At 38.5% G+C, this 25,482-nt stretch overlaps 1 protein-coding gene across 1 annotated transcript in view; it reads left to right on the top strand.

Annotated features, from left to right (window-relative positions):
* Window positions 1–25,482, top strand: part of dntt (deoxynucleotidyltransferase, terminal) — a 171,483-nt gene that overhangs the window by 46,728 nt on the left and 99,273 nt on the right. Inside the window, exon 8 of the mRNA XM_056232678.1 lies at window positions 22,985–23,087. Coding sequence (XP_056088653.1) covers window positions 22,985–23,087 — 103 coding nt within the window. The remainder of the gene's footprint in view (window positions 1–22,984; window positions 23,088–25,482) is intronic.

Below are 25,482 nucleotides of genomic sequence, written 5' to 3'. Positions count from 1 at the left end.
TGTTATTGTTGCTGATTTTGGTTATTATTGCTGATTTTGGTTAGTGCTGCTGCTGTTATTGCTGCTGATTTTGACTAATGTTGCTGCTGTTATTGCTGCTGATGTTGGTTAGTTCTGCTGCTGTTATTACTGCTGATTTTGGTTATTGCTGCTGATTTTGGCTAATGCTGCTACTGTTATTGCTGCTGATTTTGGTTAGTGCTGCTGCTGTTATTACTGCTGATTTTGGTTAGTGCTGCTGCTGTTATTGCTGCATATTTTGGTTAGTGCTGCTGCTGTTATTGCTGCATATTTTGGTTATTGCTGCTGATTTTGGTTAGTGCTGCTGCTGTTATTACTGCTGATTTTGGTTAGTGCTGCTGCTGTTATTGCTGCTGATTTTGGTTATTGCAGCTGTTATTATTGTTGCTGATTTTGGTTAGTGCTGCTGCTGTTATTACTGCTGATTTTGGTTAGTGCTGTTGCTGTTATTGGTGCTGATTTTGGTTATTGCAGCTGTTGTTATTGCTGCTGATTTTGGTTAGTGCTGTTGCTGTTATTGGTGCTGATTTTGGTTATTGCAGCTGTTGTTATTGCTGCTGATTTTGGTTAGTGCTGCTGCTGTTATTGCTGCTGATTTTGGTTATTGCTGCTGTTGTTATTACTGCTGATTTTGGTTAGTGCTGCTGCTGTTATTACTGCTGATTTTGGTTAGTGCTGTTGCTGTTATTGGTGCTGATTTTGGTTATTGCAGCTGTTGTTATTGCTGCTGATTTTGGTTATTGCTGCTGCTGTTATTACTTCTGATTTTGGTTATTGTAGCTGTTGTTATTGTTGCTGATTTTGGTTAGTGCTGCTGCTGTTATTGCTGCTGATTTTGGTTAGTGCTGCTGCTGTTATTACTGCTGATTTTGGTTAGTGCTGCTGCTGTTATTGCTGCTGATTTTGGTTATTGCAGCTGTTATTATTGTTGCTGATTTTGGTTAGTGCTGCTGCTGTTATTACTGCTGATTTTGGTTAGTGCTGTTGCTGTTATTGGTGCTGATTTTGGTTAGTGCTGCTGCCGTTATTGCTGCTGATTTTGGTTATTGCTGCTGCTGTTATTACTGCTGATTTTGGTTATTGCAGCTGTTGTTATTGCTGCTGATTTTGGTTATTGCTGCTGCTGTTATTACTGCTGATTTTGGTTATTGCTGCTGCTGTTATTACTGCTGATTTTGGTTAGTGCTGCTGCTGTTATTGCTGTTGATTTTGGTTAGTGCTGTTGCTGTTATTGGTGCTGATTTTGGTTATTGCAGCTGTTGTTATTGCTGCTGATTTTGGTTATTGCGGCTGCTGTTATTACTGCTGATTTTGGTTAGTGCTGCTGCTGTTATTGCTGCTGATTTTGGCTAATGCTGCTGCTGTTATTGCTACTGATTTTGGTTAGTGCTGCTGCTGTTATTGCTGCTGATTTTGGCTAATGCTGGTGCTGTTATTGCTGCTGATTTTGGTTATTGCTGCTGCTGTTATTGTTGCTGATTTTGGTTATTGTTGCTGATTTTGGCTAATGCTGCTGCTGTTATTGCTGCTGATTTTGGTCAGTGCTGCTGCTGTTATTGCTGCTGATTTTGGTTATTGCAGCTGCTGTTCATTACTGCTGATTTTGGCTAATGCTGCTGCTGTTATTGCTGCTGGAGAGCAAGTACGGGACTTGCTACTGCCAATACATACACGACAGGCTGCTGTGAGTGCACTGCACTGCTACAGCAAAAGCTGACCAAGTATTTGAAGGTTGAGCAACTAATCAGCTCTGCCCTATATAGAATGATGTGGTTGCAAGCAGATTGAGTTAAGGACCTGTCAGCCAGTTTCATGAGTCATGACAGAACTTTGTATTTCCCGAAAGAAAATGTAAAATGTATTGCTTTTTAATGACTTTGCTCTTTCATAGCTCAGGTGATGCAATGTGGTTGTGTTTAAAATAATGAAATATCCCAAAAATCCCTTAAACTTACACTACTAGAGGGTTCTCTGTCTGTATTTCTATCATGCAACCACTTAGCAACTATTCAGATCAGCTTAGCAACTGCCTATTTGTGCACATATGGCATAAATAACCTTCAAAACCTCAATATATTTAAAACGTTCAGAATAATCAAGCTCTCATTCAAACTTTTTCTTGAACTGCATGCATTTGTGAATGCATTTTAAGCAAATTCTGAATTATCATGCATAATTTACTTATTTTATTTATATATTAAATAAATTCCTTTGGATAGATACAAATGCTCACTAATGAGTGAGTAGTTGACAGAGTAAGAGTATAGATCTGTAAAATGAATATGGATTCATCTGCCAAATTGTTGAGATCTCTTCTGATACTCTAGGAGAGACTCATGAGGAATTACTTGGCATAAGACGAGAAACGTCAGGAGAGTTGAGCAAAGGAGAGTTTCTGGACATGAATCGTGTCCTGACACACACTTTAATCTGTCTGCACACTCGTGGGTTAATATCACTGGATTCCCTTCAGAATAAACTGCAGATCACATTTCTACCATGTAAATGGAAAAAGGTGTTTGTTGTACCTTGAGGGTCCTTTCGGTGAGCTCGTCTACGAGAAAATGTGACCAAGAGGTTATGAATCTTAATAACGTTCGCCAGAGAGAAAATGCCAAACGTCCTTATTCAATCATACAGTGTTTGCAGAGCCTGAATGGCTTTCTGATCAAGAACAGGGTGCTTTTTTCATCCTCTCTGTCTGGTCTGTAGTGTTGTGTTTGGTGGAGTTGTAAAGTTTCTCTTTTATAGCAGGTGTATATTTGAATTATTCAGAGGTGAGCTGTCTTGTTTTTTGCCGCTGTTGGTCCGTCAGACTCGCCGTTGATGATGAGAATTATGGGAAGAGTGCTTTAAAACCTCCACAGACTCACCTCAACATGTTCTTTGTGCTTTATAAGGAAAGGTGCATTATTTCTGGTGCATTTGTTTTTCCGCAGGCCATGTGTCTGATGCTGCATGACAGTACTTAAAAGATTGATATTTTTGGAAAGTAATAATGTACTGAAAATCTGATTAATCAGATCAGTGCATGAATTCCAGCTGCTTTCATGTCTGTTTTGTTGTGATATTGTGCCGTTGTCCCCAGATAACATGATCCTGACACTCAGATAAGTGAGTTAAAGTGAAAACAGCGCTATCACTGCGCACCTTGTCAGTAAACTGGTGTATCTTGTCAGTAGTGGTTTATTTCAGGCTGGCTTTTTCTATCTTATTTGCTTTATAAATCTTGCTGATGTGCTCTTGGCGGATGAGAGATATTATTAGCTCGGGTGGAACAGATGTCACAACCGCACGTCTCCTACACAACACATGACAGATGCTGCGCAAATGAAAACAAAAGGCTTTTTGAAGATGTGACGGTGTTTTATAGTAACTCGAGGAACAGGAGACGGTGAATCGCGTGACTTTTGGTGACGACACTAACACATTCATTCACTGACACGGTGTTGATGAAGTTAGATGTCTTTAATCTCTTAGCTGGTGATGTTTTATCGGCTTCACGCTAGAGTCAGACACAAACTCAAATTGAAATGTGTGTTTGATTTATTATGTGAGCTTCACAGAACCAACATATAGTGCTAGTGTACAATCTTGCCTCAGGCTTCTTTCAAAACTAAGAGCAAAATATCTGAATCCTCCTAGACCTAGAGCAAGCAAACTCACCTCTAGCCTGTTCTGACTTTTATCTCTATCTTACTGAATAGACTTCAAGCTGACAATGAAATATCCCCCAAAATCTGTGTTTTGAGTCTGACTCTCTGTCTATGAACCTTATCATGCTGTATCGTCATTTATGTGTATGCATTTATTAATCATTATACAGTCGTGATCAAAAGTGATGTTTGTCTGCAAAAAATAAGTATACAGTCAAAGCAAAAATGTTTTATATTTTTTACTAGTGTGTGCAGGACACTATAGTTCATTTATGTAAGTGAGAAGAGCAAAATAAACAGTGACATATTATACCCAAAAAAATATTCATACAGTGACTACTAGTGATATTTTATAAACATTTGGGACCAAAAATGATTCAGAAATCATGTTTTGCTGAAGTGTTTTGTCTTTAACTGCTAATGCGACCTTTTCACACCACATGCTGAACAACATTAAGCATTGCTTGGTAATTGGTTGACCTAAATTGGTATTATCTAATTGTGTTCTTATCTTATCTATCTAATTGAACAGCTGACAGATATTCAACCTAATTTATTTGTGAGACAGTCTAATAGAAAGATGGACAAAAGCAGTGAAATATCAACTCTGCAATGACTCAACAATGAGTTCTTGTCATATTTTATTACCATTTTCTAAACTATAGTCTAGCGAATAAACTGTGATAATGTGAGAAATGTTGAAGGTGTATGAATACATTTTGGTTTGACTGTATATAAAGGATTAAATGCCTAGATTGTGTTGCTCGATAAAGCCATCACAACCCTACTCTAAAATTGCACGTTAGCCACAGCATTCATCAGAAACTGACATTTGACATTGACAGAGGGTGTAATTGAGCGAGTGTGTTGAATTCAGTGAGGTTTTGACTATAGAGCTATTAGTCACGGGGTGCTTTATGAGTTTTCCCTCACATGACATTTCCCTATATCTCAGGATGACTAATGTGACTGAGCATCAGTGTAACGGGATTACAACAGGGAGAAAACATCATGTTTACCTCCAAACAGTCTTCTAAAACTTTACGGCTCAAAATGCAAATCTGCAGCTCTGTCGAGGCTAAGCTCTGTTTAAATCTGCTATTTGAACTCCGGCAAGCGCCACACGTTGGCCGTGACAGTTTTAGTGATGTCTGGATTTACCGTAGGAATAGTTTCCGCTTTAACATCTACAGAGGATCAGGATATAGACACTGTGACAGACTTCTCAGTCTCCTCACGGCGAGCACATATACAGAAGGCCTACAAGAACGGTGAGATGATGCAGTGTTTGTTCAACTCCAGGTGAAGCGGCATGAATTATTCATTAAAGTTCCTCTCAAGTGCCTTGAAACACGCAGCGTTATTCAATATGTTGATGTATTTTACAGTGATATAGGAAGAAAGCTCCTCCCCTTTTTTAAAATAGCCAATAGCGTTCCGCTTATATCACAGCAGCTCGGCCAGAGACATTGAGCTTGGCAAAGCCACGTTTTCTAATAGATGCCCCTTTCAAGCACTGCATCTGCGCGTCTCAAAGCTAAAGCTGAAAAGGCAGCCCTTTTGCAATCTGTAGCCACTTTGAAAAAATAGCATGTTCTTGAGGCCAAAGAGGAAGATCTCCAAAGACAAAAGGAGAAACTGCGGATTGAAATAAAAAATTGAATCAAAATAAGCTGCTGCTACTGCAAAATTGTCTATGCTGGAAAAAGTGAAGGAAGTGTTGAACGAATGAGTGAGGAAGAGGATCCAATGAATGCATATTATGTGAAGCATGTAAAATCATGTACATCAAATAAATGCTCTAACCCAAAGGCGCCTTTACTACAAAGAAATGGAATTACTCAAAATGACAATTTGACTGTACGTCCAAAAGAGAGATCAAGCATGCAAACTCAAGCACCAGCTTCAATGCACTGTAAAGCAGCAACATTTATAACATTCACACACAACATTTGTTGCCTCCTCAAATTACCTCTCACGTTTCTACTCAAAGTTCTACCTTGTATGATGTTGGACAGCAGCAAACTAACAAAGACTACAATTAATCAACTACAATTAATACAAAACTCTGCTGCTCGAGTATTGACAAAGACCAAGAAGAGAGAACACATTACACCTATACTAAAATCATTATATTGGTTACCTGTTAGGTTTTGTGTTGATTTAAAAAACCTTTTATTAGTTTATAAGGCACTGCATGGACTTGCTCCAGACTATCTTTTAAAAATATGCTTACAGTTTATGAACCTGTAAGGACTATCGGATATTACACAGTAGAAGTAAAAGATTTGGTGATGCTGCTTTTAGCCGCTATGCTCCTCGTCTCTGGAATAATCTTCCAGAAGAAGTAAGACGTGGCGAAAATATAAATTGTTTTAAGTCTAAATTAAAAACATATCTCTTTAGTCTGGCCTTCCTATAATATTTTACAATGTTTGTAATTTAATGTTGTTTTATCATTTCATACCTTTTTTTATTTTTTCTTGTATTTTACCTGTATTTTGTATTTGCTTTTAATTTTTGTGCCTGTAAAGCACTTTGAACTGCATTCATTTGTTTGGAAAAGTGCTATATAAATAAAATTTGCTTGCTTGCCGCTCAGTTGTTGCAACAGCAAGCGTTGGTTTCTCTTCCACCTCAAGGATATTGGAGTTTGATGGAGATCCATTGTAGTATGGCTCTTTTGTTAAAGCTTTTGAACAAGCCATTGAAAAGAAAACCGGGGACAAGCAAGAATGCCTTTACTATCTAGAGCAATATACAAGAGGACGGCCAAGAGAGTTAGTCCGTAGTTGTCACAATATCAAGGATATGATCGAGCAAAGAATCTGCTCAAAGACCATTTTGGTAGTGAAATTAAATTAACAGCAGCATATATGGAGAAGGTCATGCGCTGGCCTATAATAAAGTGTGAAGATGTTGATGCTTTGGAGTCTTTTTGAATTTGTATGAGAAGCTGTTGTAATGTAATGGAAGATTTACAGCATATGGACGAAATTAATTTCCATCTAACCTTCGACCTCATTGTGAGGAAGTTGCCTTACAAGTTTCGAGAAAAGTTACAGGCTTTCTCCACAGAACAAGAGCCTGCTAACTTAGCTTCTAGAAAAAGATGTCTGACACTATGTGTACGTTCTGTGAGTGAGATCCCAGCCTCTATGGGCGGGTTGAGAACATGCGGGACAGCCCCTATACTGGCTGTAGTCTTTATCCTCTGGCCAAAAAATCCTCCGATGACGCAAAAAAAAATTCCAGACAAAAAATACACAAATCTCTCGTCTCAGGGGGATATGAGGGTGGAAAGCACGGTAATTCGAAAATACTACAGGTTTCCTACTAATACAAAGCATAATGCTAAATCCTGAAGTATCCCTTTAAGTACAAACTACCTGTACTAGTTCTGCTCAACAAAAAGACAACAATAAAATGTGTATTGTCTGTAAAGGCTGCCATTCATTGGATAGGTGTTCTCATCTAAAGAACTTGACACAGAGGAAAACTGAGCATTTTAAAAGAAAATAGATCCTGTTTTCGGTGCTTGAAGATTGGAAATGTAAGTAAAGATTGCAGATACCCATTCACGTGTGATGTCTGCAATCAAAGGCATCCCACCTTGCTTCACATAGAAACCAAAGGCGAACCATCACCCTTACCAGTAGGGGTGTCGAAATTAATCGTTTCTACGATGCAGACGAGGACGATTCGGTATCGGTTCAGTAACAGACCATAACCGATTACAATGTACTGATGCTTTTCAAATGTCATTTGTCGCGTGTGTGCTTTGTCGCGGTAGCATACAATGGCAGAGGGAGGCGAGACGCGAGTGCGAGTAATTAAAAATGCTCCAACTACTTTAAAAACCTTCATCTGGGCACATTTCGGCTTTTATGAACAACCTGATAAGCACGACCTGGAGAAGACACGCGCTCTGTGCGCTCATGTCACGCACAAATAGAATATGCAGGAGGTAATACCACTAACTTGATAAACCACATTAGCCGTTTTAACGCCTGGCATAGTCTGACTGCTTTAGAGTGAGCGGATGAGCGCAACGTCACACAAATACGCAGCCAAATACAAATCATCCACCCGCCCCAATAATTTTCTCTGATTTAAGTATCCGCACCCGATGGTCAAATTATAATTATTCTGTGTTGTTACGTGTGATTATAAATGGTAACATTATACACTGATGAATGAGCGCTGCTTTTAAATGAACATTTCTTTAAAACAAAATTGATTTGACAGAATTTCATTTTCTTAATGGCATAAGGCTTTACTCCCTTGAAACTTAAACTGGAATGTCACTGTTTCTGTCACTGTGACTTCCCGAACAGGCGAACATGAACAAGAACATGTCTACCGACTTTTTTTAGACGGCACACATCACTTTTGAAGGAAAATGTAAAATTGAGGATTTGGTGCATCGTAATGCATCCTGATATCGCAACTGAATCGATTACATGATAATCGTAATCGAACCGAACCGTGAGACCAGTGTAGGTTCACACCCCTACTTACCAGTAACAAATGTTCTTGCTACTTTGCAGGCGTGTGGTCAAAATGGGGCCGGGAACAAGGAGTGCGTTCGGTCTATCATTCCAGTACAAGTAAAGGCAAAGTCAGGTAGCAAGATTGTCAACACCTATGCATTTTTGGATCCTGGAAGTTCAGCCAGTTTCTGTACGGAACATCTTATGAGAAAACTGAATCTTACAGGAACAAGAAGCTCCATACTGCTCTGTACTTTAGGCCAAGAAAAGTCGGCAGACATGTTCTTGCTCCGTGGTCTTCAAATTTCAAGCCTGGATGGACAGATCTTTGTGGATTTACCAGAGCTGTATAGTCAAAAATAAATGTCTGTGAGCAAGAATAACATTCTCACTCTGGATGACTTGAAAGATTATCCATATCTGAGAGTATCAGAATTCCCAGTATTAATGCAGAGGTTGAGCTGTTGATTGGTCTCAATGCATCAAATCTTATGGAACCGTTAACAGTCAAGGCGGGGGACCCGGCTGTCGAGACCCTATTGGGGTGGGTCGTGAATGGGCCACTAAGAGGTGGTAATAGTGACAAAGGAAAGACTGGCTGTCCTGTAGTCACTGCCAATAGGATCTCAGTTGCCAGGCTGGAGGATCTGTTGATTGCATACAATGAATAAAATCATGATTTTAACTAGAAACTGTCAGACCAGGACCATGACCTGTTCAATCACATGATATTTAAACTTCTAAACTGGGTTGAATCAGGAAGGGACAGGTGGCGGGAATATATGTGGTGTTTCTCAAAACCAAGAATGCAAAGAACGGACTTATGTTCTTGGGGAGAACGCTCTTGCTAGTTGTTCTTGGAAGAATGAACTCACAAGGTGACGATGTGTTCTTGCTGCTATTGCGCAATAATACCCCCGCACAGACGCCAGTACTCAAACATAACGAGAATTATTGACGCTAACAGCCAGGCTTTATCGCCCAAGCCTACCCTCAGCTCAAGGGACTGTACTCTACAACTGTACACTAAATGTAATGTATATTCATAACAATAAAGCAATGCCTGTCTCCTTTCGATTTGCTTCGGTTGTTTGTGTACATCGCTTATGGAGATTCTCACTTCCGAAAACGTTTGAGCACATTTTCGATTCGCCATAAATTTTCGAAAAAATGCCAATATTTGAAATCTACACAGTTGATTTCTCGCATCAAATGTTCTCAGAAGTGAATTTAGTGATGAAATGGCGTACGCAATTGTAGAAAAACGACTTACTGAATTGACCTGCCTCTCCGTCCTCGAATGCCGAAATGAATGCTGGGATATTTCTGCCGTCAAGTTCACACAAGTTACCAACCGATGCATCCTCGGTAAAATGGGCGTGTCAAGAACACTTCCGGGATTTTTAACCGTTCTTGCCAAAATGCAAACGTGTGTATTGGGCAGGCAGTGTTGGGAATAACGGCGTTATAAATAAACGGCGTTACTAACGGCGTTATCTTTCTCAGTAACGAGTAATCAAACGAATTACTGTTTCCCCCGTTAGAACACCGTTACCGTTACTGACAATACAATGCGGCGTTACTATAGCCTAATTGAGCTCACTGAAGCGGATAGGACCTGCAAAGTTTTTTCTCTGGTGTGTGTGTGTGTTTATGAGGCCCCGGACTGGACAAAAGCGAAGCGAACGCGCTCGACAATGCGCGAGAGAGACCGAGTGTGTCCGAGCATTATATAGCTAGTTTGTTTATAAATAAATTACAAATGTCAGCATTAGCCCTCTGGGGTCCTTCATTTCAGAGTCACACTCAGGACCTTCGGGTCCAAATGGGCCGGAAGGGTGGGATTAATATTTATAAAAAAAAAATCATCTTTTTTTTTTTTTTTACTTGTTTTTTATAATATTTTTTCTTTTCTTTTTTGGTGTTTTGAGAATTTCAAAAATAAATGATTTATAATTAATATTAATGCAATAATTATGACCCATTTTTTCCCCATTGAATATAATAGAAATTTAAAAAAAATATTTTTATTTTATTTTATTTTTTTTAAAGCTGTATTTCATTTTAGAGTCAAGCCTAGGCCTCATGAAAGCAATTTTTGAAATTAGATGGATGCCATCTGGTGGACAAACTGAGCATTTTAAAAATTCAAAACCCATATGTAATCTGAATTTATTAGTGTGTATGTGTATAAAAGTGTGTTTGTGTGTGTGTGTGTGTGTGTGTGTGTGTGTGTGTGTGTGTGTGTGGATGTGTCTGTTTTGCACTCTTGATGTTTTATAGATTCACCCCTTCACTGTTGTGTGCTTTTTTTCTGGATCGTGGCTGATTTGTAGTTTGTACGCACAAAATAACTCTGTATTTTCACATTTTTGCCAATTTCCCATTCATTTCCTATGCAGGTCCATTTGGACCCGAAGGTTCTGAGTGTGACTATTTTTTTTACAACCACTTAGACTATTCAAATCCTGTCCCCAATTTTTTGGGGTGTTCGTATGCCAAGTACCAACAAAGTCACCAAATTTCGGACCATTCCGTTTAAGCAATGATTTAAAAAAAAAAAAATATTTAAATGCTTCGGGTCCATTTGGGCCGAAGGACCCCAGAGGGTTAGAGTAATCTCTGTAGCCTATTGGTATCATCTGCAACGTTTTAATTAATTTACATGGTTATACAAATAAAATCTAAAAAATAACCTGCATTTTTTAGACGTATTTTTTGGCCAGTTGTGGTCTGTGCAATATTAAATATTAAAAGTTCTAAACCATCTATTATGTTTTCTTGTTATACTGTAGTAATGCTAATATTTAAAATAATACTCTTGAATTGAATTGGTGTCTCTCACATTGTCCCACAGCAACATTACAATAGTGTAGATTAGTGTACAATGTTTTATAATAGTTTATTCCATAGTGTCCATTTCATTAATTTAACATATGTAATATTGGGGGCATCCAAGTTATTTGACATAGGCCTATTTGAACATTTAAAAAAAGATTAACGCAATAGTTGCTTTCCCTGGTAATTAGTTACTTTTATAATGATTTAACTGAGTTACTAACTCAGTTACTATTTGTGAGAAGTAACTAGTAACTATAACTAATTACTTTTTTTAAGTAACATGCCCAACACTGGTAATGGGACAGTACTTGGGCCACAAAAGATGACGTTTCACAAGAACACAAGTACAGATAAGAACACAGATTGAGAAAGGCCATAGAACCAATGCCTTTTAAACTCTGTAACATACATCTCATTAAATGGACAACAAACTGTTCAAACGGATAGCGCACATTGTTTTAACTATGCGTGAAGAACACCTTACCACCTTTCCTGGGCTTATAGGAAAGCCACTACACCATCTATGAAATAAACTTTGGATGAGAAAAAACTACCAGCTTATGTTTTGTGAATCTTTCAAATGCTTTTCAAAAGGCCATTAGTCGATTGTTTTGACATTTGATCTTTGTTGAGATGAGCCTGAGATTAATGAGCCCGAGCTGATGTCATCATTATAAACGTCCATTGACTCGTGAGCGTTTAAGCCTGTTTAAAATAAGACTGCGTCTGGTTGAGCTGATTGGAGGTGAAGGGAATTTATGCAGATAGTTTCTGCTGTTAGGATTGTGCCAGCGCAGCGAAACTAAACGCAGACGGAAGATTCTCAACGTGGCGGTTTCACTCTCGGCTAGAGGAAGATACAGCGCAGCTCATTAGAAAAGAGAAGAGAAGCGAGTAACTGAGGTGTGACGCTCCACGAGAGACGCCTCTCTGATCAATTACCCCAGAGAAATGACTTTACTGTCCTTCCACAGACTCCTGACTCCAATTTAATAATATGTGCTGTGAAATATGACCGTATATGATATCGCAACACTGGTTTGAAATTGAATTGTTTCTAAAATCTATAATTTGGGAAGAAATTGTGAGGAGTGTTTGTTTTTGCTAAGCCATTACTGCCATTATGGGAGATTATTATGGTTTTGCTGTGCGGTTGCTAATAGTTATGATTGCTTGCTAGATCATTAGGGTTATTAAAGGGTTAGTTCACCTAAAAATGAAAATGATGTCTTTAATGACTCTCCCTCATGTCGCTCCAAGCCCGTCAGACCTCCGTTCATCTTCAGGACACAGTTTAAGATATTTTAGATTTAGTCCGAGAGCTTTCTGTCCCTCCATTGTAAATGTGTGTATGGTATACTGTCCTTGTCCAGAAAGGAGATAAAGACATCATCAAAGTAGTCCATGTGACATCAGTGGGTTAGTTAGAGTGTGTTGAAGCATCGAAAATACATTTTAGTCCAAAAATAACAAAAACTAGGACTTTATTCAGCATTGTATTGTGTTCCGGTTCTGTTGTGGATCCGCGTTCAGTGCCGCCGCTGACGTGTGTGTGTGTGTGTGTGTGTGTGTGTGTGTGTGTGTCTGGTGTGTGTGTGTGTGTGTGTGTGTGTATTCTGGTTCTGTTGTGGATCCGCGTTCAGTGCCGCTGCTGACGTAAGGCGCTGCTGACGTGTGTGTGTGTGTGTGTGTGTGTGTGTGTGTATTCCGGTTCTGTTGTGGATCCGCGTTCAGTGCCGCCGCTGACGTAAGACGCTGCTGACGTGTGTCTGGTGTGTGTGTGTGTGTGTGTGTGACGTAAGACGCTGCTGACGTGTGTCTGGTGTGTGTGTGTGTGTGTGTGTGACGTAAGACGCTGCTGACGTGTGTCTGGTGTGTGTGTGTGTGTGTGTGTGTGTGTGACGTAAGACGCTGCTGACGTGTGTCTGGTGTGTGTGTGTGTGTGTGTGTGTGTGTGTGTGTGTGTGTGTATTCTGGTTCTGTTGTGGATCCGCGTTCAGTGCCGCCGCTGACGTAAGACGCTGCTGACGTGTGTGTGTGTGTGTGTGTGTGTGTGTGTATTCCGGTTCTGTTGTGGATCCGCGTTCAGTGCCGCCGCTGACGTAAGACGCTGCTGACGTGTGTCTGGTGTGTGTGTGTGTGTGTGTGTGTGTGTGTGTGACGTAAGACGCTGCTGACGTGTGTCTGGTGTGTGTGTGTGTGTGTGACGTAAGACGCTGCTGACGTGTGTCTGGTGTGTGTGTGTGTGTGTGTGTGTATTCTGGTTCTGTTGTGGATCCGCGTTCAGTGCCGCCGCTGACGTAAGACGCTGCTGACGTGTGTCTGGTGTGTGTGTGTGTGTGTGACGTAAGACGCTGCTGACGTGTGTCTGGTGTGTGTGTGTGTGTGTGTGTGTGTGTGTGTGACGTAAGACGCTGCTGACGTGTGTCTGGTGTGTGTGTGTGTGTGTGTGTGTGACGTAAGACGCTGCTGACGTGTGTCTGGTGTGTGTGTGTGTGTGTGTGTGTGTGACGTAAGACGCTGCTGACGTGTGTCTGGTGTGTGTGTGTGTGTGTGTGTGTGTGTGTGTGTGACGTAAGACGCTGCTGACGTGTGTCTGGTGTGTGTGTGTGTGTGTGTGTGTGTGTGTGTGTGTGTGACGTAAGACGCTGCTGACGTGTGTCTGGTGTGTGTGTGTGTGTGTGTGTGTGTGACGTAAGACGCTGCTGACGTGTGTCTGGTGTGTGTGTGTGTGTGTGTGTGTGTGTGTGTCTGGTGCGCCCGAGCTTCGTTTACAGTCTGAGGGAGACGCACGCTGGAAACAAAACAATCTTCGCAAACATGTAGTAGTAGCATATATTTATCGTCCCTTTAGGGAAATTCTTTTTCACATTTCCAGAAACGTTTAGCCTCATACATGTGTATATTCACGGCTCATATAAACATACAAATTTTAATACACAATAGACATTTGACATAGCCATATATGGGAGAAAACATATATCACTGCATACGATTTATTTTATTTTATCTGTGTGGCTTTGACCTTATTGAGTGTTTGGATAGCTGAAGGAATTAGGCTTCTGCTGAAGCGAGTTTTATTGCATCTTATGCTTCTGAACCTCCTGCCAGAGGGTAGGAGGGAGAAGTATCGACTTAGTGGGTGAGTAATGTCCAGGGATATTATGAGCGATACGTGTGATGGCTTTGGTGTTTAGTTCATGTAGATTTGGAGTGGACAAACCTATTATTTTGGTGGCGGTATTGGTTATCTGGGTAAGTTTGTTTCGTTTTTTTTACAGTAAGCATGTTGAAAAAGCAAGTGGAACAGTATAATACACTCTAAACAATGCTGGGTTGTTTTAACCCAAATTTGGGTCAAATATGGACCAACCCAAATGTTGGGTTAAAAATGTAATTTCAAATTTTAACCCAACTTCAACTTTCACTTTCAACTGTAAATTTTTTAATTACATTTTTAACCCAACATTTGGGTTGGTCCATATTTGACCCAAATTTGGGTTGAAACAACCCAGCATTTTTTAGAGTGTAGGATAGGTTGAACAATGCTAATATACAGTAGTAGGAGTAAATGGGGGGCAACATGAAGTCCTTTTAGTTTACGCACCGCTGACAATCTTTGAGTCCCTTTTTTTTGTACGTCTGTTGTGTGGTGTTCAACGGTGAGGTTATTGTCAATTATGAGTCCAAGATATTTGAAATGGTCTACTATCCCTACTGTTTCGTTGTTAATGATAATGGGGTGGTGGAATTGTGCCGATCCAAAAGACATTTCTTTTGTTTTGCTGATGTTAAGTTTTAGATAGTTATTTCCACACCACTGCGTAAAGTGAGAAACTGTATCAAAATATTCTTGAGTTGAATGAGTGTCTAAGGATTTCCACACAGAGGAAGACTTGCATTTTTTTGCCCAGCCATATTTATTTGAACCCGAATACACGGACGCACCAGACAACACACACACACACACACACACACACACACACACACCAGACACACACCAGCAGCGTCTTACGTCAGCAGCGGCACTGAACGCGGATCCACAACAGAACCAGAATACACACACACACACACACACACACACACACACACACACACGTTAGCAGCGTCTTACGTCAGCAGCGGCACTGAACGCGGATCCACAACAGAACCCGAACACACACACACACACACACACACCAGACACACGTCAGCAGCGGCACTGAACGCGGATCCACAACAGAACCAGAATACACACACACACACACACACACACACACACACACACACACACACACACACACACACACACACACAGACCAGACACACGTCAGCAGCGTCTTACGTCAGCGGCGGCACTGAACGCGGATCCACAACAGAACCAGAACACACACACACACACACCAGACACACGTCAGCAGCGGCACTGAACGCGGATCCACAACAGAACCGGAATACACACACACACACACACACACACACACACACACCAGACACACGTCAGCAGCGTCTTACGTCAGCAGCGTCTTACGTCAGCGGCGGCACTGAACGCGGATCCACAACAGAACCGGAATACACACACACACACACACACACACACACACACACACACACACACACACACACACACACACACACACACACACACACACACACACACACACACACACACACACACACACACACACACACACACACACCAGACACACGTCAGCAGCGGCACTGAACGCGGATCCACAACAGAACCAGAATACACACACACACACACCAGACACACGTCAGCAGCGGCACTGAACGCGGATCCACAACAGAACCGGAACACAATACAATGCTGAATAAAGTCGTCGTTTTTGTTATTTTTGGAGCAAAATGTATTTTCGATGCTTCAACACACTCTAACTAACCCACTGATGTCACATGGACTACTTTGATGATGTCTTTATTTCCTTTCTGGACAAGGACAGTATACCGTACACACATTTACAATGGAGGGACAGAAAGCTCTCGGACTAAATCTTAAATATCTTAAACTGTGTCCCGAAGATGAACGGATGTCTTACGGGCTTGGAGCGACATGAGGGAGAGTCATTAATGACATCAATTTCATTTTTAGGTGAACTAACCCTTTAAGTTGGTTCTTACTGTGTCAAGTGAAAAGAGTCTAATGATTATTATCGTTTTCCTATAAGCATTACTAATCGTGATATTTGATTTGCACTGCAAAAATGCTTTTCTTAGTATGTTTGTCTGGTTTCCAATCCAAATATCTAAAAATTCTTAAATCAAGATGCATTTACTAGATGAGTAAAAATAACATGAGATATTATGTCTTGTTTTCTGGGGAAATAAAAATGATGTGAGTTTTTGCTTTTAAAAAAGCACCCCATTGGGAGATAACAATACTAATCATTTACTAATATTTTAGTAAATGATTCTTGATGTAAGATTTTTTTTTATATTTGGTCTGGAAACAAGACAAAAATATTAAGTAAGAAAAGCATTTTTTTCAGTGCAAACACTAATAAATGAATTGATGAATCAGTTTATTGGTGTGTGTGTGTCTCGCAGTCTCTCTTCTCTCTCATCCCTGTGAAAGTGACAGAAGTCTGAAGAGTTTAATTTAGCATTTCAGCTTTTAAGCTCTTCTAAAGATGTGTGATGTCTGAGAAGCAGAATACTGTCTCCTAAAGCAGGGGATTTCAGTGTGACATCAAATAAATAGCTGTCATGTAATATCTCGTAAGCCAAAAATGATTCTTCAGGAGGTCTTTATGGGTGTGCGGCTCCAGTTCAGACTTATAGGTTTGCACGTTTTGAGAGACTTAGTGTGCATTAGTGCATAACTTCATATATTATACAATTTCCTTAAAAGGATAGAAGCTGCATAAACATTCTGCTAAACATTTCATGCAGGTTTGAAAGACGAGAGTGAGTAAATAATGACAAAATATATATATTATGTTTTTTCATGTTCATCTCTCTTTAGTGTGTATGTTGCTGTCTGAGCAGTTCTTCTCTATATCAGTGTGTCTGAACTCCTGAAACGCCTCCATTGTAGTCTTTGAGTTTCTCCCGGGAACGAACACGTCACAATATTCCTCATTATAATAATTAATGCGCAGAATAAAGGGGCGTGGCCTGGTTGAGTTAGTTAGTAGTGTGTTAAACTGGGGGTTATAGGAAGGGGCGGGACATTTCCCAAACACACTCGAAGCGCTCGACCAATCACAACACACCGATCCAGCCGACCAATCAGAGCACAGTGTGCTTTTCAGAAGGAGGGGCTTCATGGAGACAGGAAGTAAACAGAGCGTTACTGACAGACTGAGAAGAGAGGAGCCGCAACAATAGAGAATATGAGGAAAATAATGCATTAAAACCAGTTCTAGTAGAGCCTGAAACAACATCAAGACTGAAAAGGGCATAATAGGTCCTCTTTAAATGCAAAACACATGCACACACATACACATTTATCCATCAAAATTCAAATGACTCCAATATAATCTGACCTTATGCACTTCTCCGTGTGCTTCGTTGGACTAATATGCCTGTTAAAGCTAATATTGTTTGTTTGGCAGCCGGTTTATGCATGTTTCTCAGTGTAGAAGGACTCCCACACGCCGCCGCTGAACTTTAGCACATTAGCATGGCTTGTTGAGTTCTAAATGAACAGTGTCACACTGCTCGCCCACTCAATAATCTCCTCTAAAATGACCCCGTGAGACCTTCTTTTTCACTCGGATTCACTCTGTTGCCATTAGCTATAGCGCGACAGACTTCAAGACGTGTCGGGATGATTGTATTTACAAGTCGAGCGCTGCTATAATGACTGTATTAGTGGAGGCTAATTTGGTATTGATCGAGAATGCAATTGTGAATGTTGATGATACAGTTTAGTTTGTTCATATTTGATGAGGAATAGGGATAAATCTGGACAGAAAATACTCATTTAGCTGATTAAATGATATCAATTTGTTTAGGCTTGCTGTTTATAATAATAAAAGCCAGTATACCACTTAAATTTGTACGTGTTTTATAATGTTTTTCATTCCTGTTCTGTTCTGCGTAGCATTTTAAGGATTTGTTGTGGAGTGAGAGGAACTAAAAATACATGTTTATGGTGTTTATATTGTTTGTAAAGGTTTTATTTACCGGTATTTTTATTTTACATTATTTCTGAATGTAATTGTAAAATGTAACTTATACACGTTATCTGTGTTTTATTTTCTATCAACAATGCAATTTTGACATGGTCCAACTTATAGACATTGTTATTATTATTATTTATATAATATTAACTTATTTCTTCTTATTAAAACTATTAAAACTCATTTTAATAACTGAAATAAAGTTAAAACCTAAAGCTTAAACTTAAAATCTTAAACCTTAACAAAAATTAGAAATGTTACTTTGGCAACTATTTAAAATAAGTTAAAGTTAAAGTATTAAAATGAAAAAAAAAAAATATATATATATATATATATTACACACACACACACACACACACACACACATGTTGGTGCAACAGCATTATGAGGACTCTCCATAGGCGTAATGGTTTTTATACCGTAAAAACTATATATTCTATCCCCCTACACTGCCCCTATCCCTAAACCTACCCATCACAGGAGACATGCAGCATTTTTAATTTTTTAATAAAACATTGTTTTTTATGTTTTTTAAGCCATTTGATTTATGAGGACTTTTGAAATGTCCTCATAAACCACCCATAAGTTGTAATACCAGTGTAATACACATGTCATTATACAAATTTGTGTCCTCATAAATCACATAAACCAACTCACACACACCTAAAACTAAAACTAATAAAAATGACAAAGTCACCAAAACATAAACTAAATTAAAATGAAAACTAAAAATAGTCAAATTAAAAACTAATTAAAAACAAAAATGTATTATTTTAGTATATAAATAATACTAAAATAACACTGGGTGCGGCGTAACTTCCGACAAGCACGATAAAATTTTTAAATAAAGAGTAAGAAAAATCAAAGCACTTAACACACAATGTATTTCTACCAAAATTGTTGTCATAATCATAATTGCCATTTGCCAGCTTTATTTCTATAGCACGTTTTACAATACAGACTGTTTCAAAGTGGCTTATAAACAGGAAAATAATGATTCAATGATGCACAGAAAAAAGCAACTCTAAAAAGACTATAGAAAACAGTGTTGATTCAGTTCGGTTCAATAACTGTGTGAAGTTCATCGATTATTAAATGAGTTCAATTCAGTGATGTCATCATCCAGCTGAGTTCAGTTTTCATCCAATAGTGTCAGTGCGTTCAAATGAATAATATTGCTGAATATTACGTGTTAAATGAACTTCCCAGAGGACCGGCAGGATCAAACGCTGCTTCTGGTGGATCCACATTGGTTCTCCTTTATGTCAACTTAACCGTGAGATGCTTGGCTTGCAGGAGGAGTGTGTGTGTGTGTGTGTGTGTGTGTGGTCCATCGGTTTGAAGGTTTAGCTGCTTCTTCTGAGGCCTGGAGTCTGGATCAAACACGAGCGACACGCTGGCTCTGTGATCCGCTTCCCCTCGACTCTCTCACTTCTGGCTGAAGATCCTGTGACATGAATAACCCGTTTACATGAACACACTCCATTAACAAATCAAATATCTCCAAAATCATCTGTTCTTCAAATATCTGTGTCATTAATCCTGCTGTTTGAGATCAGTACTATGTGATTAATGTTTGTGAAAGAGTCTCTTCTGCTCAGCAAGGCTGCATTTATTTAATCAAAAATACAGTAAAAAATTATGAAATATTATTCCAATGTAAACAGCTGTTTTCTATGTGAATATACAGTAAAGTCTAATTTATTCCTGTGATCAAAGCTGAATTTTCAGCATCATTACTCCAGTCTTCAGTGTCACATGATCCTTCAGAAATCACTCTAATATGAGGATCTGATGCTCAAGAAACATTTATGATTATTATCAATGTTGAAAAGTCATATTTTTGTGGAAACTCAGGATTCTTTAATGAATAGAAAGCTCAAAAGAATTTTTTTTAACATTATAAATGTCTTTACTGCCACTTGCCATCAATTTAATCCATGCTTGCTGAATAAAAGTATAAATTTCTTAAATTTCTTAATTTTCCGGCAATGTTTGCTTTGCATTATGAATTGTGTTGCGACACATTTCTGAATCATGCGATCATTTGTGTTCATTCACCGGCATAAAGCATGCTTTAATAACACTCATTTATGAGCATGAAAATAGTCTGTTTATGTGTGTTTTCTGATAATTACAGTTCCATAACTTTGCAACATGCAAACATCAAATGCTTTAAACCAGTCGCCGAGTCTCCTGCAATATTCAGAAATGTTATTGATGCGACCGCACTGACTCTATCGGATGAGAATAAAACTGGAATTGAGTGGAATAATGACATTATCATCTGTAGAGCTGCTTATATCCCAATTACATTTCATGATTAATGAACTTTGCAGTTATTGATCGGAACTGAATCAACTGAAAAATGACACTCAAGCTGCTTTACAGAACATTAAATGTCTCTTTTTTAAAGTTGCATCATTATTTCTCTGTTTACAAGTGAAACTCGAAAAATTAGAATATCGTGCAAAACTTCAGTAATTCAACTTAAAAGGTGAAACTAATATACTCAAAGTGAGATATTTCAAGCCTTTATTTGTTATAATTTTGATGATTATGGCTTACAGCTTATGAAAACCCCAAATTCAAAATTAGAATATTGTGAAAAGTTTTCATAAGCTGTAAGCCATAATCATCAAAATTATAACAAATAAAGGCTTGAAATATCTCACTTTGAGTCTATATAATATATTAGTTTCACCTTTTAAGTTGAATTACTGAACTTTTGCACGATATTCTAATTTTTCGAGTTTCACCTGTATTATTGTGAAGCTGCTTTAAAACACTTATAAAGCGCTACAGAAATGAATGTGACATGTATGATGTTGCCTATGTAGACAGCAAGGCCGCTCATATAGGTTTGGGAACAGAGCCGCAGGTGTTGTGTGTTATACGTCATGCCATAAATCTGTGAAAATCAAGCGTCCCGCTGCATCTGGAGCTAACACTGGATCCGGCAGTAAAACCCTCATTTCTAAACGACGCGCGCACTAAATAATTCGCAAGCTGCATAAATTCTTAAAAAAGTTGTGACGAACATTGCTGTTCTTTTGCTTTTGGTTTTGAATGAAAAGCAGCTGGCGTGCGTTAGGTTATATTAAGTTGTGTTTGCTCGGCATACTTTAATCCTGCATCTGCGAGCAGAAGAAAAGAGAAGTGCATGTTCAGAGATCTGAGAGCCTCTTGTGTGTGTACTGTGCCTACGCGTGTGTGTTTCTGCCATTAAACATCATATTCATACGCTCTTCTGCTGCTCAGACTCATTTGTGTTGGCTCAAGTGAACATGTACTGTGTTTAGCTTTTAGGGCTTCAGATGGTCCTTGAATGTGGCACCACCTGATCTATTCACGAAGCAAATATGTCATGTAATATGCGTTATTATATACTGTATAAGGGAGACCATATGCACAACAGTCCGCTTATATAAATGCTTGTCTTCTTGTGCTTAGCTGTAAAATAAAACGGTTTTATTAAATCTGGTCCTCCAAACAAAAATTCCAGTATCATATTTTTGTAATATTATAATGTAAACAAGTGAACACATGAAAACCCCACAAGATTAAATAAATAAATAAATAGGACAAGTCTAGTTTTTGCCCATCAGGATTGATTGGATGGTGAAAGATTTGAAGCAATTTGTTGTTCATTCATTCATTTTAATTTATGTATTTTAATCAATGTAGGCTTATGTATTTTATTTTATTGTATTATTATTATTTCTTTTATTTTATTATTATTTTAATTGTGGATTGAAGAATTGTTCATAAAAAGTTGATGAACATGTATTGGGCCTATTCATAACTGTGGATATGAGTCAAAATTTGATATGTAATTTGTACGACGTTTGTTTTTATTGTTTTTATTGTGTTTCTGTGAAGCACCGGTCAGCAGTAATGCTGTTTTAAAGGGATAGTTCACTGTGAAATACATTTTTGGTATGTTTTAGCTTACCTCAAGGGCATCCAAGATGTAGGTGTCTTTGTTTCCGCAGTAGTTTCAATTTTGATATTTTTAGGTCAAACCGTTCTTGTCTGTCAGTCATATAATGCAGGTCTATGGTCACCACCTCAAAGAGCATGCACAGAGAAGTCCAAATTAAACATGATTTAATGACTCGTAAATGTAAGTACACAAAAATTTATTTCACAGTGAACTATCCCTTTAAGGTGCTATATAAATAAAAGTGGACTTGACCTTGAGTGACCTTCTAGAGTTAGTAGTTTAGGACACAAGCTTATTTTTCATAAATGTCATGTTGTAATTCTCATTAATAACTTTTCATTAATTTCCACTGCATGGTCAAAACAATGGTTTGATTCATTTACCTTCTCAATTTTATGATTTTCTTTCATATTCTTTTACACTTTAAAATGATCTGAAAAGCCATTTTTTATATATATATATATATATATATATATTTTAAACTGAACAGTTGTGAAAGTTGTATTCCCCCCCATGAGTTGTTACATATTTTTACCTAAAATATCCTGGAATATCTCCTTCCTCCCACCTGAATTTGCTGCCTACGAGGCCTTTGAGTTTTGGAGACTCATTTCCATAATCTCATACGCAGCAGTGAAACTCATAACCGGCCTGACAGCTCCGGCACTCGAGACGCTCTGGAGTTTAATGACGCAGGGCCAAATGGCTTATTTGAGTAATAGAAAAAGGCAAAGCCATTAAATGAACCGTATGTCCCTGTACGGTTACTCACACGATTATTGTGTATCTCATCATGTGATCTACATCAAACCCTCTCCCGCTGACAGAATGTGTTGAAGAGTGAACATGCGTTCAGTGTATAATGTCATTACGGTGAGCGTTTGTGTGTGTGATCTGCAGGGGAAAGGAGTTCGGTCATGATGTGGACTTCATCATTAAAACACCCGAGCCGGGACAGGAGGACGCCGTTCTGCCAGCGCTGATCCAGCGATTCAAAGCACAGGTACATACAAATATAATATACACGACAAATATTTAGTTTCTCAATGCATGACCTCGCGTTTTGCTTTAGAAAGATGACCTTGTTTCCAGAATAAACTTCTCAGTTTAGAACGTTTTGCTTGGAAAATTTGCTTGAATTTTTTGACAGACAATAAACATATTTTTTTTATTAATTGAATTCTTTACATAATGTACATATGTTTAATGTTTAAAGGCACACTGTGGAACTTTTCAACCTTTATAATATATTACCAAAACACATTGAGATGGTACATCGACTTACAATCGGTTGAATGACACGTCTGCCGAAGCCTGAAGGTGTCTGTATCGCTTTTACTGGCACTATGTAACTTCGGGTTTCGGGTAGGAACCCGAGCACAAAAAGAACTACAAAATTCGACCGCTTTACGGCATACGTCACTTCCCCCACCACCCCAACTTCCTCAGATTCTAGCGTGAGAGCTCAACTCGTGTTTGATTGCCGGCGTCTGTATGTTGTCGTCATGGCTGAATCAACAGCTACTCGGAAGAAAGCGAAGAAAGCAAAGATTTTGTCAGAGGAGACCAAAAAAAAGAAAAAGGGAGAGTTTAAAATAAACATCGGCATAAAAGTGTATATATAATGTAATATTTACTGCGAATTCGTGTAACAAAACTGATATAAGTCACAACATACTGCCGTGTACAAATGTAAATGTAAATGTTTTTTTTCCTTTCAGCTCATATATGTTTGTATTTGTGTAAAAGGAAAAACAAACTGAAGACTACAAATAACGGAAATATGTAGTGAGTTATATCAGTTTTGTTACACGATTTCCCGACTACTCGATTTCATCTCCAACCCATTGCAAAGAGATCCTGAAGACGTTCATTGTTTGCTTCAGGTGTGTTTGATTAGGGTTGGAGATGAACTGTGCAGGACAGACGATCGGCAGGAGCAGGATTGGGCAACCCTTGTCAATGCGCCTGATCAGACATTGTTTTCTGCATATAGTGTGAGTCCAAGTTCAAACACTATGAAACGCTCCATTAACGTACGGAGCTCTGAAACACTGCCAGCGGGACATTAAACAGGAAGTGTCTGTCCGAGCTGCCAACAGGTTTTGCGTGGGAACGCAAAAATCTTTGCGAGGGAACGCAAAACTTTTGCGAGGGAACGCAAATATCTTTGCGAGGGAACGCAAAAGTTTTGCGAGGGAACGCAAAGTTTCTCGGGGGAACGCAAAAGTTTTGCGAGGGAACGCAAAAGATTGAAAAAAAAAATCTCCCATCCTAAAAAAAATTCCACCACCACGTCCCTTTAGGGGCTCCGTAATAAAGACACGGGAGGTTGACCGGTTGACTGTTTGTTGACTTTTGCGACAATGCTGCGGCGCTTGTGGCCTCTAGGGGAACTAGACGTGAAAATTACAGGTCGAGCGCACCCTAGTGGCCAAAAATTCCACAGTGTGCCTTTAAGCAATTAATGTATATTTAATTTTTATTGTATTTTTCATTTATTTGTTATACTCGTATATTATATATTTTTTACATATTTATATATAATCTATATATATATATATATATATATATATTTTTTTAAAATATATAAATAAATAATAAAATAAAATATGCTTTCACTGCTCTCTCTCTCTCTCTCTATATATATATATATATATGATTTTTAATATGTGAAACTCGAAAAATTAGAATATTGTGCAAAAGTTCATTTATTTCAGTAATTCAACTTAAAAGGTGAAACTAATATATTATATAGACTCAAAGTCAGATATTTCAAGCCTTTATTTATTATAATTACAGCTTATGAAAACCTTTTCACAATATTCTAATTTTGAATTTGGGGTTTTCATAAGCTGTAAGCCATAATCCTCAAAACTATAACAAATAAAGGCTTGAAATATCTCACTTTGCATGTAATGAGTCTATATAATATATTAGTTTCAGCTTTTACGTTGAATGAATGAAGTTTTGCACGATATTCAAATTTTTCGAGTTTCACCTGTAAATGCATAATAAGGCAAGGCAAGGCAAGTTTATTTATATAGCACATTTCATACACAATGGTAATTCAAAGTGCTTTACATAGGAGACAATAAAATAATCAAAACAAATAAGAATAATTAAAACAGTTTAGAATAAAAAAATAAAATAAAGTACAGTAAAAACAGTCGGACGAACAGTGGCACAGTGCTCATTCAGTAAATGCATAGCTAAACAGATGTGTTTTGAGTCTGGATTTGAATGTGACTACTGTAGGAGCACATCTGATCATCTGAGCACATCTGCACATCTGATGATTAATAAAAAAAAATACTTTCATTGCTTAATGAAATTTGATATATATGTAGTTTAATTTAAAAAGCAATGAAAGTGTTGTTGTGGATGCTGCCCCATAA

Source organism: Rhinichthys klamathensis, unplaced genomic scaffold (assembly GCF_029890125.1).
Source record: "Rhinichthys klamathensis goyatoka isolate OS25496 unplaced genomic scaffold, OSU_Roscu_1.1 h1tg000352l_1, whole genome shotgun sequence".
NCBI lineage: Eukaryota > Metazoa > Chordata > Actinopteri > Cypriniformes > Leuciscidae > Rhinichthys > Rhinichthys klamathensis.
This window is presented reverse-complemented; position numbering and strand designations above follow the sequence as displayed.